Source organism: Phaethon aethereus, assembly GCF_964289735.1.
Source record: "Phaethon aethereus genome assembly, chromosome: 2".
Lineage (NCBI taxonomy): Eukaryota > Metazoa > Chordata > Aves > Phaethontiformes > Phaethontidae > Phaethon > Phaethon aethereus.
Window position 1 is genome coordinate 91,793,516 of NC_138582.1, and position 18,193 is coordinate 91,811,708.

Here is an 18,193-nt window from a genome sequence, read left to right on the forward strand (position 1 = left end):
GCTGGCACAAATCCCGTCTAGGTACCGCCGCTCCAGGCAGCGCTGCTGAGGAAACGGTACGTGCAGAGGTGCCGAGCCCCACGGTGGGGTTCGGCCATAGGGGCAATGAGATGAGTGCTGGGGGAGCCTGTCAAGTGATGATTCTCACTCCCTCATGCATCAGCAATCCGTGCAGGCCTCACTAATAGCAAAACAAAAGGTCTGCTCCTATGCCGCGCTCCCTACCTCAGACCCTGCCTCCCCGATAAGGGGAGCCACGTGGGCACAGCCAGAGCTACCGCCTCCTCCGTCTTTTCACGCCCGCACGCCACGCGCAGGTGGTGACGGGCACGCTGTCCCGCGGCAGCTCGCCAAGGCTGCCGCTGCCCGGGGCGCTGATTAGCTCACCTGGGCAGGCCCCAGCCTCCCCGCAAAGCAACCCGGCAAGAAAACGGCGGCAGTAAGTACTGCGTGCGGCATAATCCCCTCCTTCATCTCACGTCAGGGAAGACGCCCGCCCGAACAGGCTCCGCTCGGAGCCAGGGGTTAGAGGAGCGGATGTTGGCAGAGCCGTAAAGGACGAGACCCTACGCAGGTCGGAAGGGTACAGGAGGAGGAGAAGAGAAACTGTAAAAACTGGGAGAGAGTTAAAGCCACTTCAGCTCTCCCAAGCCCAGTGGCTGGATCTGCCGGCGTCCCCCTCTAGCGACCTGCAAATTTGCTGGTGCTCCATGAATTGCATGGAAGGTAATTGTTGAACGTTTTGTAAAGCTTAGTCACGCTGGCTTTTTCTGTTCCTCCTCTGTGAAGGTCTTCTTGCGGTGGGCAGCGGGTCTGTTCTTGCCGTTGTATCTCTGCGTGTGTCTGCGCGTGTTTACACGCACGTGTGCGTACGCCTGTGTGTCTGTGGCCATCTCACATGGACACAGCTCCCATGACCTGCAGGACAGCGTTGTGTTTGCCAACGGCAAGTTCACTGGGGCGCTTACGAGAGCTAACTAGAAACCTTCCCTCTCCTCTGGGGGAAACGACATTCCTTCAGAATTAATTGTACCTTTTCCATTCCTCCTTTTAATGACTCCTCCTCACCCAGAAGTTACCTCTTTATAGTATTTTACCTTGTGGAGCAGTAAAACAATATTATTTTAACAGCCCTGTTCCATTACCTACTATCCATCTAAAAGCTAAGTGGTATTTCTTTATGGAAAATGATTTGTTAAGAGGAACTGTAAGAGACTTGACGTTGTTTTATACAATTTATTACTAAGAACAATGACAACCAGAAGAGTGGTTTAACCCAAGGCATTGTAAATGCTTTAACTCCATCAGTGCAGCTCAAAGGCTAAATTCTGCCTGATTTACACCTTTCAGAAAAAAAAACCCATAATATAGGGAACAATTGATCTTTGATATAGAATATGATCCAAGTAGTGTTGTGTGAAAGGTCTACAAAATAAAACAAAAAAAAAATCTCTTTTCAATTTGATATACTTAGACTGTCATTCCACAATCTTTATTTACAAATGCTGAGAGCTGCTGTGTTGAATTTTGAGGTGGTTCAGAATGATTTATGGGTTTTGATCAGAATATTAAAAAAATAACTTTTCAAAAGAGCATCTGTGTAAAACCAAGTGCAAATTAATCAAATGATCCTTCTCTAAGAGTATGGATCTGTTTGGACTTAAAATTTAACAAAGTGTTTATGAAAAATATAAGTTGTGGAATGTTTCTGTCAACTAATTCTGATTTCTTCACATTATAAAATGTTCCAAAGGCATTTTCCATGACTGGTTACCCGAGACACGTAGTATCATTTCTTCTTCCTGAACAGAAGCTTTCAACTTTTTTAAAAACAGAAGTACACTGTGGTATAGCATGTATAGCTTTTTTCATGATGAAAATCATGCAATCTTCAGAGATGGGGAACGTTTTCATAATTATTTTGTAGGTGCACGGCTATTTAGTGTTAGTAATACTACTAAGGAAGCAGTAACTAGTAAGAACCCACAGGTAAAGATGAACTAGCTGATTTTTTTTTCCTTTTTAGAAGTTATCAATAAAAGCATTTACATATATAACCATGTATTTAAAGATCCCAAACTCCGTACAAAAGTCTGGCAGTAAGTAACTGAGAAAACCAAAATGTCCACTTAACTTCCTACACAGTTTCAAACAGGTCTAGTATGTGGGAGATATTGACAAATACATACATTTATTTCACTAACCTGTTTACCTGACCCTTCCTAAATGAAGTCAAAGGCAAAACTCCTTAAATGTGAGGGAAAATCCTGGAGTTATCTAAGTCCAGGCTCTTTGGCCCATAACCACAGCAACAGAATGCCTCCTGGGAAGACAGTTTGCACTCTTGCTAGCCTTTCTTTGATGTAAAGAGGTAACCTCATTAAGATACCCAGTCAGAAACTAATCAGTTACATCCCAAAGTCGAGGCAGGAAAAAGAAAAATACCTGGTTTGCTTTAGTCAATGAATGGAAGTAAATGGAGTTAAAGAGGGGGAAAAAACCCCCAAACCACAAACCCAAACATCTGGACTCCTTCCTCCCACTCAATATAGATTCACTCAGATTATTTGAAGGAGCACTTGCAACATTTTGAACCAGATACAGCCCAGCTTTTCAAAAATCACCATTACTCTTCTACTTTTTGGATTTGTTTGCTGTAGTGATGAATGTTAAGTATCTTTGAAAATGCTTAAAAAGTTTTTATTTTTCTTTTCAGAGCTCCTTTGAGACTGCAAAGACTATTTAAAGAAGGAAGACAGCATGAGATTGGATTCAGGGCAGTGAAGTAGGTTAGTTTGAGGACAAGAAAAAAAGTCATTATTTAGACCTTTTTGTGTTGCCGTGATGAGAACTTACCATTGCTTCTGGCTGCTGTTTTGGGCTGGTCAGCCCCACCAAAGTTCCTCAACTCCGTTATCCAAAAGGACTAGTAGCTTTCCGGAAAAGGAAAAGGTTTTGGTATTGTCTGGAAACAGCAGGCGAGACCTCCATCGTTCCAAAAGGAGCTGGATGTGGAATCAGTTCTTTTTACTGGAGGAGTACACAGGAACTGACTACCAATATGTTGGCAAGGTAAGAGTCTTTCATACCCACCTATGGTTTGATTTTAGAAGCACTGGGAAGCCAGCGATAGCAGGTATGTAAGAACAATGCCTACTACAACTTTTAGTTCAGCTTCCTCTCTGCCCAGCTTCCACCGAGGAGAAGTTCAGCAGAAAGGTTAGTACTCTTCAGCTTCAAATTGTAACCAACAACAGGAAGTTGCTCATTTAACCGGCAAGTCCTGTGCCCAATCATGCACAATTATGTTAAAAATTTTCCTTTTTACTTTTGTCTGGAAATAATGCAGCTTAATTATAGGGTTGTCTAGGCCAGATTTTTAGCTTTAAAATGTAATATGCATTCTCCCTCATGCTCATTAATTTTGCTAGAGCCAAACTATATAAACCAGAAGAGGTTTTGTTCCAAGATATTTAGGATTCACAGTACCCATATTTTGGTGAGGATTTTTTCTACCCAGCAAAAGGCAACCATTTCGCTGTTTATTCCCCACTGCACACAACAGTGCTGCAGCCATGAGGTTTTGTGGTGCCACTGAGGACTCCATGACATGACCAGAATACCGCAAGCCATGCTATTACAAAAAGTTGAAGTACGCTGTGCTTATACTCTAAGAACCAACAGGCAGCTGACAATTTCTAAGCTCAAAACATGCTGACAGTTAGAAAAGGGTCTGTAAAAATAATGATTAAAAAAAAAAAAAAAATCACAACTTAACTCTGACATTACCTACCTCCCTGAGCAGCAGACCCCCATGTAGGTAACAACTTTCATGTGAATTGCAGAGCTAATACACCTGTGGTAAGTCTAGAGAGAGTCTACACTGCCCAAGCTGCCATATTCTATAGGAGTTTCTCTTGCAGAATGCAGAGATTATGCTTTTGATGATGACATTCAAAACAGAAACAATACAGCTTAGTTCTCCAAACTAAAATGGGATTGTGTCTGATCTAGTTCGATCTCTCAAGCCTCTCAGCAAAGGCTGCAGATCACAGTGATTTGACACTTCATCTCTTTCTGCAAGCTTCTAAGCATTTCCATGAGAGATGGTGGCTGCTTTTCTTGCCTGCCAATCAGCCGTCAGTCAAAGTTGCGTGCGACACTCCTTTCCTGCTAAATGGCTGCAAGGCATGATTGAAATGAAGAGCTACTCAGCTGGTGTAATACTTGTAGAGCTCTGACCAGGATAATTTGCATTCATGAAGGGTACCATTGAGCCCAATCTACAAGAAAAAGCCAAAGGCAGAGAGTCCTTGGTGAGGGGAGGTAGAGAAGGAAGATAAGACGGTCAGAAAAAAAAGCCAGAAGAGAGTAAGAGGGAAGAACTAGAAGACAGAGGTGGAAGGAGAGGAAACTTTGCAAAGAGGAATCAAGATTACTAGAGGAGGGGAAAGGGACATCAAATGGGGTTAGAAGATAGAAGTTGGGAGAAAAATGTTACCTAAAGAGAGCACAAATAGAAGATGAGACAGGGAAGGGAAAAAAACCCAACACGTAAGAAATATAAGTCAAGGGGAAAAAAAAAAGAGACAGACAACAGTTCTTCACACACTCCCCTATTTCACAGTCTATTCGGCGGGGGTCAGGGTAATGGGGATCTCTTTCTTTAAAGATAAAACATGTGGTGCTGAGGCAAGTCCTACAGCTTGTAATTTTCACTGTGAATTTTGACATTAAACATGCTCAGCCCCATGTCCCCCATTCCCCCACTGTGGAATTAGAGTAGAAACTGTTGGCTTCAGAGGGACTGATGGGGGAGCGAATATTCCTGCAAGATGAGTTTGCTGAGAGACAGTTTAAAAATGGTCTAGTTGGACCAGAAGACTAAGAAAGTTTGAACTGGAGTCATTAAGAGAGAAAAAAATTTGGATGTTATTTTTAAAAGTTTTCTTCTGCCTATTGGTACTTTAATACACTTACTATTTCAAAGCATAGAAATGACACATAGTGTATAAATGTCATTGATTCTGTGTCCCTGGGCTGTTCACAAGTGGCCTTTCACATGTCTTTCAGATGCCAGAACTGCTCACACCCTTGTAATTGAACAATTAGCCAAGAGGCATGGAAGAGCAGCCATTTATTATTAGGGAAAGTTGAGTATTGGTGTAAGGATAAATGATAGAAACAGCTGAACGTCTCCAAATTGAGGCAACCAGGCAATTTAACTGAGCAATTAAACTTGATTGGTGTGGGCAAACGAGGATAATGAACATGTTTATGAAGCACATTTTTTCTCAGAGGACTAAATGTTAACCTTAAATATGAACCAAAAATGGTAAGAATATCTGGTTATAGTCTTCTTATTTTCTTATATCATAAAGAAATGTGCACAGGAAAATCTTTTAAAATAATCGCAGTGTATGTATGTAAAGGGGAATTGTGCTTAAGTCTGATTGTATAAGCAGTCAGACCTGGATCTTCTGTGTTTTTTGTGTTTAGTGGTTAAAGCTGGTGGGCATTAACATTGTAATTATAAAAAAATATTTCCATATAAACTACAAGAAAAAAAAATCTTTTACTTGGTCTGATTTTATTTTCATCTTTTCATTTGTTAACATCTGTTTAATTCAAACATCTATATCAAAATCTGAGATATAAGTTGTCTGTTGTGAAAGCTTCTAACACCATTATTTCTATAAACTGCCCAAATTACAGTTGTAAAATCCTGTAACTGTTTATACGACAAAAAACACATTTATATCATAACAGTTTTAGAGAGAAGGGGAAGAAAGTGAAGGGGAATGCATTCAGGCTTGAGACAATAAAAAAGAAAGGTAATCTCTGTGAAGATAGAGCTCAGGGCAATACTGAAAACAACGCTGAAGCATCATCTGTGTCATGGACTAGAGCACTACTGTGGTCCATACTGTGTGTGCTCTATATCCAGTGGACCCAAATGCTTTCTATCCTTTAGGAGATAATTGCCCAAAACAAAGCAGCTGGGTTTTGGTACCCATGGGTATTGTCAGTTATTAAAAAGTGCTCCCCAGTTTTGTATGCTACACACTTTACTGTCAGCCCAAATATGCTGCTGTATCACACTAGATGAGAATATGCGGCTGCCAACAAGAAGCTCTCAGTGTTATCAATAAAAGTTGATGGTATGCTGTGGCTCTGACACTAGATCCACCATTTTATTACCCAGTTCTTGTATTCCTGAATTTCATTTGTGTATATTCATGAAGTAAAATCCTTTTGAAAAGAGTAGAAGTTCACACCTCCAGTCTTGGTTAGTCTCAGGCATAATAATATAAGCAACTTGCAGAAAAGTTCTAGACTGGAACTATTCATTGCACTGCTGAATAACTTGTGAACTACAGCTATTCACTGAAGTGTGATTGATGGGCACAGTGACATTTTAACCTGAAGATATCTTTTCTTCTGGTTCAGAAATGATGGCACTTGGCAGGAACTCACTCCCCGAAAAAATAAAAGGGTTACATGAGCATCAAAGTAGAGAAGTGCCCAGCACTACTACCTAGCCAAAATCCCCAATATTTCAGTTGAGTTTTAAAAGAGATCTACCTGTACCTGTGGCTGTGTAGTACAGTTCTGAAGGGCTGGAGTGAATACGTCTCTAAATCACAGGTAAACAATGAAGTGGTAGTGCAGCTCTATATAGAAATATATGCTACGTTCCCTAGAGGTCTTCAGATATTCCTGGGCAAAAGAGTGAAAAAGTATCTGCCCTGTTCCAAAATTATACTCAAAGGTACACTTACCATTTGTGTGCACTTGATGTCTTTGCATGGCTGTCCCACTGACTATATAAAATCCATGTACTGGCATCTACCTCTGAGTGGTCTTAGAGCACAAAGCTACAAATCATTGTTAAGTAAAGGGATAGGATGCCTCTTTTTTTCTAGACTAAATAAAGATCTGAACAAGTCTTAAATCTTACTCATTAACCCAGAAACAGCTTCTGGCAGGCTGCAGTGGAAAGGAGCAACTTGCTTTCCTGATAACAACAGGCACAACTGTGGAACTGTTTTGTCACACTCTGTCTGTCTGACACTAAAAGGAAACTTCCAGACATCCTTTTAATTTTTGCTGTGTCTTATTGATGTCCATATAGTTCAAGGATATGCTCGTCTGGAAGCTATCTGATGTTACTACCTGTACAACCCTTCATAAACAATCATCCTCTGCTGACAATTCCATTTTTCAAGGAAGATAAAATTAAAGTCCTGCTGCCAGATGGCTTGGAAAAGCAGAAAGGATGCTGCATTACTTTAGGCAAAACCAGGATCCTTTTGTTTGGTGTTGAAAGAACCACTGGGAAAGATAAGTTCCCCTCTGCCAGAAATGGTTTAAGGTACCATTGATCTTGCTTTGTAGGAGGAGGAGATGAAATAAATGGTATCATAATATAGTTTCAGTACTGTTTTTAATTCTTTTCCCTAATTTTACTTCTGGCCACAACTATTCTGAAGGCAAGCAGAACTGTTCCTTGCAGTGTATTTCACCAGAAGCAAATCAAACAAAAGGTAGAATCCCTCCAAACCATTGCAAGTAGTGGGACTAAGTCACATAGCGAGGCAAAAATATCTGTCTGTAAGCACACACAAAGGGCTATTTAAACACAGAAAATTATTGTCATGTAATTTTTGTCCATGCATTTTCAGCATTTGAGGCAGTAATGGGTCACATTACTCCAATGGTTAAAAGTTATCATATCTTAATTGGATATGATGTGATAACTTGCAAGAGAAACCTTCACTTTCTCTCAGATCTTTAGTATGCTAACATTCTGTACGTATCATCACAACTTGTGTTCCTCAAAAAAAGCAAAATGTGAGAAGTGAAACTAAAATCACTTTTCCCCATCTGCATTTTTGACGTCCTTTATGCAGTTCTATTTGCAAATATTTGCTCAGTATTTGTTTTCTTTGCCTTGTAATTTGCACTATGATATACACCTGATGCCTTCAGTTTCCTGTTCCAAACACAGTGATTATTTGTTATTTTTATGAGGCCTAAAATTAGAAGTTCCACTTGTGACTTCTATTTGTTCAAGCAGTCTACTCAAAACAGTTTTCAATTTATTTTGATGCTCAGAATATAATTTCTCCAGGTCTAGATTCTGCACTCTGCTTCTAGGACACGTGGCAGCCCAAGAGCCAGGCTTTAAGTCTCTGAATGACCTCTCAGTCCTGAACAATTCCTGGACTTGAAGTGGCTCACAGCAAAACTGAAGACAGCTATCAGTCATCCCTAGGTTGAATCAGTCAATCGGAGGTGCTCTGTGGGTTGCAGCACAGAGCACAGAGCCCACGGGCTAGACCACCGACCCTGGCAAGTCCTCAGCGCTCTTCTTTCACAGTTAAATCTGCACATGAAATGTGACTTTACACTGTGCCTCTCAGAGGAGCTCCACAGCCTTCACCGTGAAGAAGGAGGAGGACTACAGCTTTGCACTTTTCCAGATTTAGGCTTCTTCCAGCACACCACCTGTGTGAGGGTGCTGTGGTCCACGGGGAGCACTAACGGCTGTCTGCACCACTCTCTGCCGAGGAGCTTTGCTCTTGGCAGGGCATAGAGCTTTGGTGAGCCATCTGTGGCACTCCAGCCCTTGCTCCTGACCGGAAAGTTACAGGGCCCCTTATGCGTACCAGTATTAGTTAATTGCAACAGTGTGTTTAACTCTGTGGTGAAAGAAGCATTAAGACCAGCCTTTTATGCATGAGGAAACCGATGTACAGGGAGGTTAAATGACCTTATTCATAGCTAAAAGTCAGGAATTTCTAAACTGAGATTAAAAAAAAAAATTTCGGAGTTTTTAGCCCCTTTCCCCCTTGTTTAAATTATTAGGTCACCTGCCTCCCGCTTCAATAGGCTGAATATTTGTCATTCTCTTAAAAGGTAGAACAAATGCCGTGGCGCATCTGCACTTCCTTTATTCCTCATCCATCATCCATATTTTATGTTCCACCACTTGACTTTCCCAACTGCCCTTCATTCCTATATTGAATTGCACACACACACACTTGTCTTATATTCCTCTTCGAAAGATTTACCGGCGCTGATAGAAGTTCTCTGTACTGTCGGTCTCTGTGGAATAGAGATAACTCTGAAATGAGGGACAGCTGAGAGGTTGGAGGCCCAGGACGACAATCCAGAAACAGCTTGCGGATTTTAAACTGGTATATGAGCGCTAAGAAAGGAGATAATGAGAAATGGGTGGGGTGGGCAAGAATGTTACTCAGAAAACAAAAAGGCAGGAAATATAGCATGGTTAATGTTTACGATCATCATAATTGTGAATCTACTTGGCATCATCCTTATATCCAAATATATTATGCTATATGAGCCTTACAACCATCTGTTTCAAACACACCACATTTCTTACATTATGGCACATGGTGGTACTTACAGTGTAACGGTACATAACCTCCTCCCTTTATTCCCATTACACCTAGAAAAGCAACAAAATTCTGTGACCCAGAAGCCAATATTCCTGTTGATTCTTATTTTTCATGTTTTGTGCTCAGAACGAAACAACTTTGTTTTCCATACGCTAATGACCCAGCTCATACCACGTCTTTTAACAAATCATCCTGTCCTACTCTTGTTAGCAATCTGCATGTCTCCCTGAATTGTGTGCCCCTAGACTTCTAGCTATAGAAAAACAGCTGAACACATTAATCTTCCTGCCCAAGGAGAGACTGCAGGTGAAGTTCATGCTTTATTTTGGGTTACTTAGATCACTGGTCTTTGGAGCTGTGATTACCATTTTCTTATTTGTTTGCATAGCACAGTAAAATCCTCACTATAAAGCTGCAATGTCATGAATATAGAACTGGCAGGGTAGTGACAGCTAAAAAAAAAATCCCTCTTTCAGGCTCAAGACAAAGAACCACTGTTATTCCACCATTTGCTGTTTACAGTTGGCTCACCAAAAATATTAAACCATAAAGCTTAGAGAAATCTCTTTATTAAATTAAATTCATATTGTTTGTGACTCCCTTTTCTTTTGCTGCCATTTCCCTCACTGGTGAACATAGGTTCACAGTGGGGCAGCAGCAGATTGAGAGCTGTGGCCAGTCAGTGTAACATTTCAAAACACAAACTGAAAATGTGTTGTGATGTGAATACCTACTGTTGATCCGTATGTGCTAATGCAGACTGTGGCTTGCTTTCACCATTAATGGGGTGAAACAAACCTCAGCATGCACTTGCAAGTACTTGAGGATTCAGTGAAGCTTGCAGTTATCGTGCAAGTCTGAGGTGGGAGATGAAGGAACGGGAAGAAACACCCTCTGGAAGGAAAGGGGAAAGGAAAAATATCACAAAAAAAACCCCAGAACAACAAAGGTTATAAAGAAACAAAGCACTGAGTGAGCTGGGAGTTAAAAATGTACATTAAAGGAGAAGGGGAAAAACAGATCAGCAAATGTTTATGCTAGAACTATCATTCCCACTGTTTTCTTTTCGGAGTTGTTTATTTTGAAATCATAGCATCCAAAGAAGACTGCAGTCCTTCTATCCCCAGCTTGCATATGCCATGTTGTATAGAGCAGGGCTCCAGAAGAGCTCAGCTTGAATGGCCTCTCTGTATAGGAATATCATCTATCTGGCACTATTTCTTACTTTGTCTCTTTGTGAAACATCAAACGATATTTCACCATTAGATGTCTATTGGAACAAAAAAAGGTTTTACTGTCCAGCACAGGCTCACATAATGATCATTCAGTCATATTTAACATGTTTGTCAGCTTTGCCTATACTATATCTTCATGTTGGAAGGCAACATCAAATTAAGTGAAGTCATTTGTATAACTTCTGTGTTTAGCATCACGTTATCATTAATGGAAAGTTAAGCTCTCCCTGAAAGACAGAACCAAGCAGTATAACTCTACCTTTGGTTCTATGACATGCCTCCTCCCACCTAGCAGCCCTTGCAATCAAGCTGATAGGGGCACTGGCAGAGGATTTAAAGGGAATGCAAACAGAGGTGTCAGGACATTCATAGTTTCTTTCCACTCCATGCTCTTTGTGTGGTTTTACACATTTCAGGTCAGTTGCTTAAAGCAGAGTTAATGCTGCTTACAACTGCTAAAATTCCTCACAGAATGTCCTGTGCACATAGGGAATAACTGCCAAGGGGGTTGCAGGCAAAGAGTTAATGCTCTGTGGATGAAAACTCTTGCATGTATATTCACAGTAATTGTAACTGGTGTGAGCTTGAGCCTCATGCTACTTCAAGTAACAAAGCCTGTCAGGATCTACACCATTCACCTGATAAACCCACCTCATGAAAATATCTATTATTTTACCTGCAGAAATTATTTTATGAAAAATTCCTTTTACATTATTTAGACTGATAGGATCACGCCAATTATATGTGCTTCAGAAAGAATTCTTTTCTTTCATGAATACTAGATACAGAGAGCATAGACACAAGTATACTCACCAAAAGAATTCCAGGCTCTCCAGTCAAAATGAACCTGTATTCCTAGACAAGCAATGTTGGATCTTGAACTACTACCTGAAGTCTGAGCCTGAATATCACTCCTGCCAGATAGAATCACAGAATAATTAAGGCTGGAAGAAATGCCTAGAGGCTATCTGGTCTAACCCCCTCCTCAAAGCAGGTCCAATTAGAGCAGGTTTCTCAGGGCAGTGTCTAGTCATATTTTCTGTATTTCCAAGGATGGAGATTCCACAGCTTCTCTGGGCACATCTCTCAGTGCTTAACCATCTCTCCTTTCTTTTTTTTTTTTTTCCCCTCCTAATATCTAATCAGAAGTTTCTTCATTGCAACTTGTGTCTATTGTCTCTCATCTTATCCCTGCCTTCTGTAGCTCTGCCTTCTCTACACCCTCCCATTAGGTAACTGTAAACAATAATAAGCTTTCTCTTCTTAATTCTGTATAAAACCGTTTCTCTCTCCTCTCCTCATACTTCATGTGCTCCAGCCCCTATAATCCTCTTGGTGACCCTTCTGTAAACTCACTGCAATATATTAGTCTTTCTTGTACAGAGGAGGGGCACCACTACATGCAGTACTCCAGTTGTATTCTCACAAACTCTGAACTGAGAAGAATGATCAATGCTCTCAATCAACAGGATATACTCTTGCTAAAACAAACCAGTTGGCTTTCTTCTCAGGAAAGACACACTGCTCACCTGTGTTCAATTTCTTGGCTACTGTTTCTATCCAGCTTGTACTGCTGCAAGGGATTATTCCAGCATAGATGCAGGACTTTTAATTTTTCTGTGCTGAACTTCACAAGGTTTCCATCAGTCCGTTCCTCCAGACTGTTGAGGTACCTCCAGATAGCAGCTCTACCTTCTCAATATTGAGAGCACTTCACCCAAACAACCTCCATTTTTTATGATTTGCAAAACTACTGAGAATGCATTCCATAACTTGAGTCATTAATAAAGACTTTACACAGCATTGACCCCCTGGTATCAACTCCTGAGGAACATCGCTAGTAATCAACCAGCAGTCAAACTTCATACCACAGATCACAACCCTTTGAGCTTGGCTATCCAAACTTACTGATTTTTCCAGCCCATATCTCACTGATTTTTCTGTCAGTGTGCTATGGGAGACTATGTCAAAGGTCTTGCTAAAGTCATGCAATATCCACTGCTCCCTACTTGTCCACAGTGCCATCCATGTCACCATGGAAGGCAATCAGGTTAGTTAAGCATGATTTTCCACTACTAAATCCATGTTAGTTGTTCCAAATTACCTTCTTTTTCTTCATGTACCCAGATTTAGCTTCCAAGTGGATTTGCTTTATAACCATCCCTGGAACTAAAGTATAGCTGGCCAGTCTCTAGTTCCCAGATCTTTCTTGCCCTTCTTTAGAATGTGTGTGACTTCCCCTGTTTTCAGAATTTAAGAACCTTCCCCTAATCACTAGTGACTTTTCAGACACTATAAAAAGAAAATATTTCATCACTATTCTCTGATGCATCCAGTGCATCAAATCCTATGGAACTGAGTTTGTCCAATTTACTTAAAAGGCTCCTAATTAATTTTAGTGCTGCTGTGGATAATGCTTCACTCCACTAGAATTTTCCGCTACGGTCAGGGATCTTTGGGGCCTGAGGGGAAATTGTACTTTCACATCCCTGAGCAGTTCTTTTTTATTCATGAGTAATGGGTCCAAAACAATACATCCTCTGGTCACCTTATCAATCACCTGGGTCAAGAAATTGTCTTATGACATTCTGCAGAAACCTGGGTTGCTTGGACACAGCCATATTGCCCTTCCAGAAAATATCAGAATGATTAAAATCCCCCATGAGTACTACGGCCTGCAATCACAGGGGTTTCTCCATCTGTCTAAAGAAGGCTTCATCTACTTCATCTCTTCGAGCAAGCAGCCTGTAGCAGATGCCTACCGTGATGTCTTGTGTTGATCTGTCCTCTTATCCACAAGCTCTTGCCTGATTTGTCACTTGTTCCAAAGCTCCATATACTTGAGCTGAACTCTTGCTAATCCACCTCCTTGCCTTCCTGGCCTGGCCTTTCTAATGGTCCTACATCCTTCTGTTGCGGCATTCAAGTCATGTGAGCTATCCCTTCACATCCTGACTAATGCACTTTGAGGAATACTCATTTGAAAGAAAAATCTACTCAGTGGCAGCTGTGGCTAAAGTTTCCCATAAACATACTCCTAACTGAGCAGCCTTCCTCAAGAGGGTCCTGCTGAGATTTAAATGTGCAGCCTTTTAGATTGTACCTGCTGTCTCACACAAATCCTTGATTATCTGTTTACACGACACAAATTTTGTTTAGAAACAAAGTTGGAGAACTTGACAGCATGGGGATATTTTTCCTTTCCTCAGCCTCTGAAGTGTAGAACTAAATGATCCAGGCATGCAAATAGATTAAAGACTCAACTAAACCTGTGGATATGAATTAATTTCCTTCTTGTTAAGTCTTCATTTAAATCTGAATGTGGGTTCTCATTTGGTTTAGTGTTTGTCTATATCTTCCCTTCTCCATCCCCCTACTTTCCTCCCTGCCATACACACTTTCATATAGCATATAAAATTCATACACATATTTCAGGATTTGATTGTCAGAATCAAGTGCTCAGAATATCAAAGGGTCACCTCTGTCAGTAAGCAAAGGATGAGCATTTGCTTTCAAGCGCATCCATCAGGGAGCAGTCAGAAGCTGTTACTTGCTGAAGAAGCCTGATGTTTTATTCAACTATATCCCAGTAAAAACATTTCTGGATACTAGGCCAAGGGGTTTTTTGTTTTGTGTTTTTTGGGGTTTTTTTCCTAGTTCATCTTTAAGATATATTGTCCCCTACCCCCACAGGAGAATAGAGGTTTTCACTGAATTAGAAATGTGCTTGTTTATATACATTAATTAAGGTGCTGTATTTGCCTACCATATAATTTTGAGGCATTTTTGAAAGTTCATGAGTCCAAAGAAAACATTTGCTCAGTGATGAAATGGACAATTCTGACCAATAAAGAGTAAGCAACTGTTCCTGGGTAAATATCCTGAGAAATCAAAGGCAAACAAAGCTAAGCATATAATACAGACTGATTTCACTAACTATACACATCACATGATTTAGAGGTTAAGAGATATATAGTAAAAAAAATTATTAATTATAGAAGTGCATGTTTGTTCAATGTACTCTTCTCCAAAAAAAAAAAAAAAAATTTCTCCTCAGTAGAATACCTGCTGTATTCTAATAAGTAATCTCCAACTATGTGAGTTTACTGTGCTTGAGTAATACACTACAGGACAGAAGTCCCATTATAGTCAGTTGAAGACCTTCAAATTAACTGAAAAGCCACAAAAGTATTCTGCCATAAAATGGCTGGATACACAAAAAACCTCATATGATTTTTTTTTTTTCCTGTGTAATTTTTAGAAGATGAGATATATATTTGGGCTTTTTGGCTCAGTGAGTATATTTTCTTGCAAGAAAGGAAAATGGGACATAGTTTATGTACTAATTAGTAAGCTTAAACAGTAGAAGTACATTAACTATGCTGTAGGTACCTTTTCTTGTGCATATACCTGTCCTTTAGATATACAAGGATATCAGGATGTCGGAACTATTTTGCTCTGACTTGGAAAAAACCTGTAATGAAAGTTGGTGCTCTTGAATTGTATGCACAATTCTCATTGAAAAATGGGGGTTTAGGGGAGAGATTTCCCAGGGAGGCACGCAACCCTTTAGGGACTCATTGTATTCCTATTGCAAGTCATTACAAGTTAGGCACTAAATTTTCCTTAACCCCAGGTCTCACCCAGTAGAAATGAAAGCACGTATGTTCCTTTTCACTTTACCACAAAGTCCTAAGACACCTCAAAATGTTATTTGAGCTAATATAACCATCCCCAGAGTGCAGAAACTCCCCTATCTACCCCATCCCTTAGCTAACCTGTGGTGACAGTAACCTTCAGCTGGTGGATGTTAACAAACACCCGGGAGGAGTTAAGTTTTTTGTCACTGCAGTTGGATTAGGAATAGGATATCCCCCCATCGCCTAAATGCAGCAAGCTGTGGCAAAGCCACAGTATCTCTAATCTTTACTCCAGTTAAATAATCCTCAGTCTTTCCACAAGCTAACACAGAACAAATTGCACCCAAGGCTCTCAAATCATGTTATAATCATTACATACAGAACTGGACATTGTTAACAACCCACGTTTTACTGCAGGGAGAATGTAGAAGCATCAAATAGTGATCTGTCTAAGATCAGACAGGAAGACTCTGACAGAAACAATATTAAAACCTGCCAGTCTTGTATTTGCAGCTACAAACCTACCTTTCCCTTGCATATCTTGTGTTTTGCCAGAGACACACTTAAATGTGCTTCACTCCTTGTTTGCATTTTTTTCATACCAAGGAAATCATCAGTGATGCCTCAAACTAATTTTCCCATTTAGTCTTTAAGACTCACACTTGAATCCAATGACTGACTCTTCAGTTACGGTGGTCAACTTGCAGTGATGAGAAAGTCTGTCTCTTAAAACAAAATTACTTGTACAGCTCATTATGGATTTCAAGAATTCAAAAGTTTGAATTTTTATTCCTGATGACTGAAATGTATACACTAGGTAAGAAAATAATTTTTAATCGTTCCTAATCTTCTGCTCAGCTATTCATGTAAGAGAGTTTTCTTAGTGCCTGAGCTAGGGTATGACAAGTCTGGGGATGGCTAAGTCCTTTATGCTTTTTAGTAAGTGAATGCTGATGCCTCAGCTAAAAGCAACCCTCATGTCTACCAGGTGCTGTTCCTACCACACAGTTTAAAAACACTGGCAATAAGAAATGATGGTCAGTATGACAAAGAAATGCCAGATGCTAAAATAGATGGACCAAAAAGCACAAACTATGTTTTTTATACTGCCTTGACCTTCCTTAAGAGAACAAACAGGTATCCCTACTTTTGTGAGGGTAATTGCAGGTCTCTACAATGCTCTTTTGTTATCATCACCACTGTTTAGCTGGAGAGGGCTCTTTAATCTTCCAGACAAAGGCATAATGAAACCCAACTGCTGTAAGTAAAACTGGGAAAATTCAGTTTACAACAAAGGATTTTTATTTTTTTTAAGTGAGAGGTCAGTTATTACTCAGAGGCAGAATTGTTTTCAGTTCCTTAGACTCTAAAAGGAAGATTAGTTATCTTTCTTTCTTTTGTACAGTAGTCCAAAGAAAAGCAAGAAGTTTGATAAAAGAAGATGAAATTCAAGGGCCCATATGTGTAAAGATCAGACTTGACACCGCAGTCTCTTGGGTCTTATAAATTAAAGACCTGTTTGTCTTTGTAAAGGCAAACTTTGTAAATTCCTGCTATAATTGTGCTTAGACTTAACAGAAACAGGAACCAATAAAACAGCATTACCACAGAAGAGCTGAGCAGCACTCAGCTCAGGAGAACATGAAGACACCTTTACCTAGTTTGCAGCTTTCTAAATATTCATTAAGATCTGATAATGAGTTCCCCCTAGAGAGAAGGGCCAACAGAATAAGGGACCTTTCTAGTTTGATGTACTGCAGTGCAGGAGAAAAGCTCTTGTGCCATTGTCCCTGTTTAATCACGGTGAAGAGCAGCAGCAGCAGCTGGGGAACCCAAGAGGGAAAAGAGTTGATAGGCCCTAGGCAATGTTGAAAGGATTGACACTTTCCAATTGATTTTTTGCAAAGCTGATTAGCTGTGGCGGCATGTTTGCACTTCAAGTTAGAAAACCCATTTGTGATTTTGAAGGGTGTGTAATAAAGGTGCGAGTCACCAGAGTATGGATGTTTATTCTTAGCTTCATACATTTAAAATAGAACAACAGGATCCCTCCTGCTGTTTGGGCAGCCTGTTCCTTAAACCAAGGATCACAACATCAGCCAAACTGTTGTCCCTGTCTATCTCAGGCCATGAGACCTCACATATAGACCTCACAAAAAGAGAATGAAAGGAGATTTCCAGCCTGCCTGGAGGCTGTGAGCTTGGAGGTTCCAAAGTGAGAGCACTTTGCGTCTTGTCTCTGCTCTAATGACAAATTCTTATTCCACTGCCCTTTATACTCTATTTCTTACTCCCTTTTTTTTTTCCACTCCAGTGCCCTGTATTCTTACTATAGTGCCTTTTCTATGTTCTATTTGTTTGTTTTGAAATCAGATGCCACCATCTTTTATTCTCAGTTCGCCTTTTGAGTATCCAGTTACTTCTGAATCTTGAAATGTCCTTAGTGCTTTTTGTTCCATTCATTTTCTGAAGTTGTTCAGCATAAAACTGTTTTTAGCTCCTCTTAATATCATTCATTTACAGGGAATAGATTGGCACTGCTACTTTTGAGAGTGAATGAGAAAGTTCACTGATATTTTGATACTCTGAAGAAGCAGAAAGATAGCATCACCATGTCTTTTTTTGTAGTTTTGGGGTTTTTTTTATTCCTCCCATAGTTCTTGATATCAGGACAATCTTTTTGCAGCTGATACTGCTGTTACTGTACATTTCTATCTGACATCCAGCTTTTTCTCCCCATTTGCAATGGATGCAATTTTAGCATTTTTTTTTTAATCTTTGAATCTCATGGTGCTTTTTTTGGTGTAAAAACCTCAGGGTCAGAGCTAAGAACCAGTATTTAGGTTAAAGGGGTCCCTTAGGCAGTATTGTTTTAACCACTGAGGTGGTTATC

General features: G+C 40.2%; 1 protein-coding gene across 1 annotated transcript in view; it reads left to right on the plus strand.

Moving 5' to 3' along the window:
* Nucleotides 1-2,844: 2,844 nt before the first annotated feature.
* LOC309417779 (cadherin-6) overlaps nucleotides 2,845-18,193 on the plus strand; it is a gene marked incomplete at its 5' end in the record, with an annotated part of 48,452 nt that continues 33,103 nt past the window's right edge. The window contains one exon of the mRNA XM_082015326.1: nucleotides 2,845-3,072. Coding sequence (XP_081871452.1) covers nucleotides 2,845-3,072 — 228 coding nt within the window. The remainder of the gene's footprint in view (nucleotides 3,073-18,193) is intronic.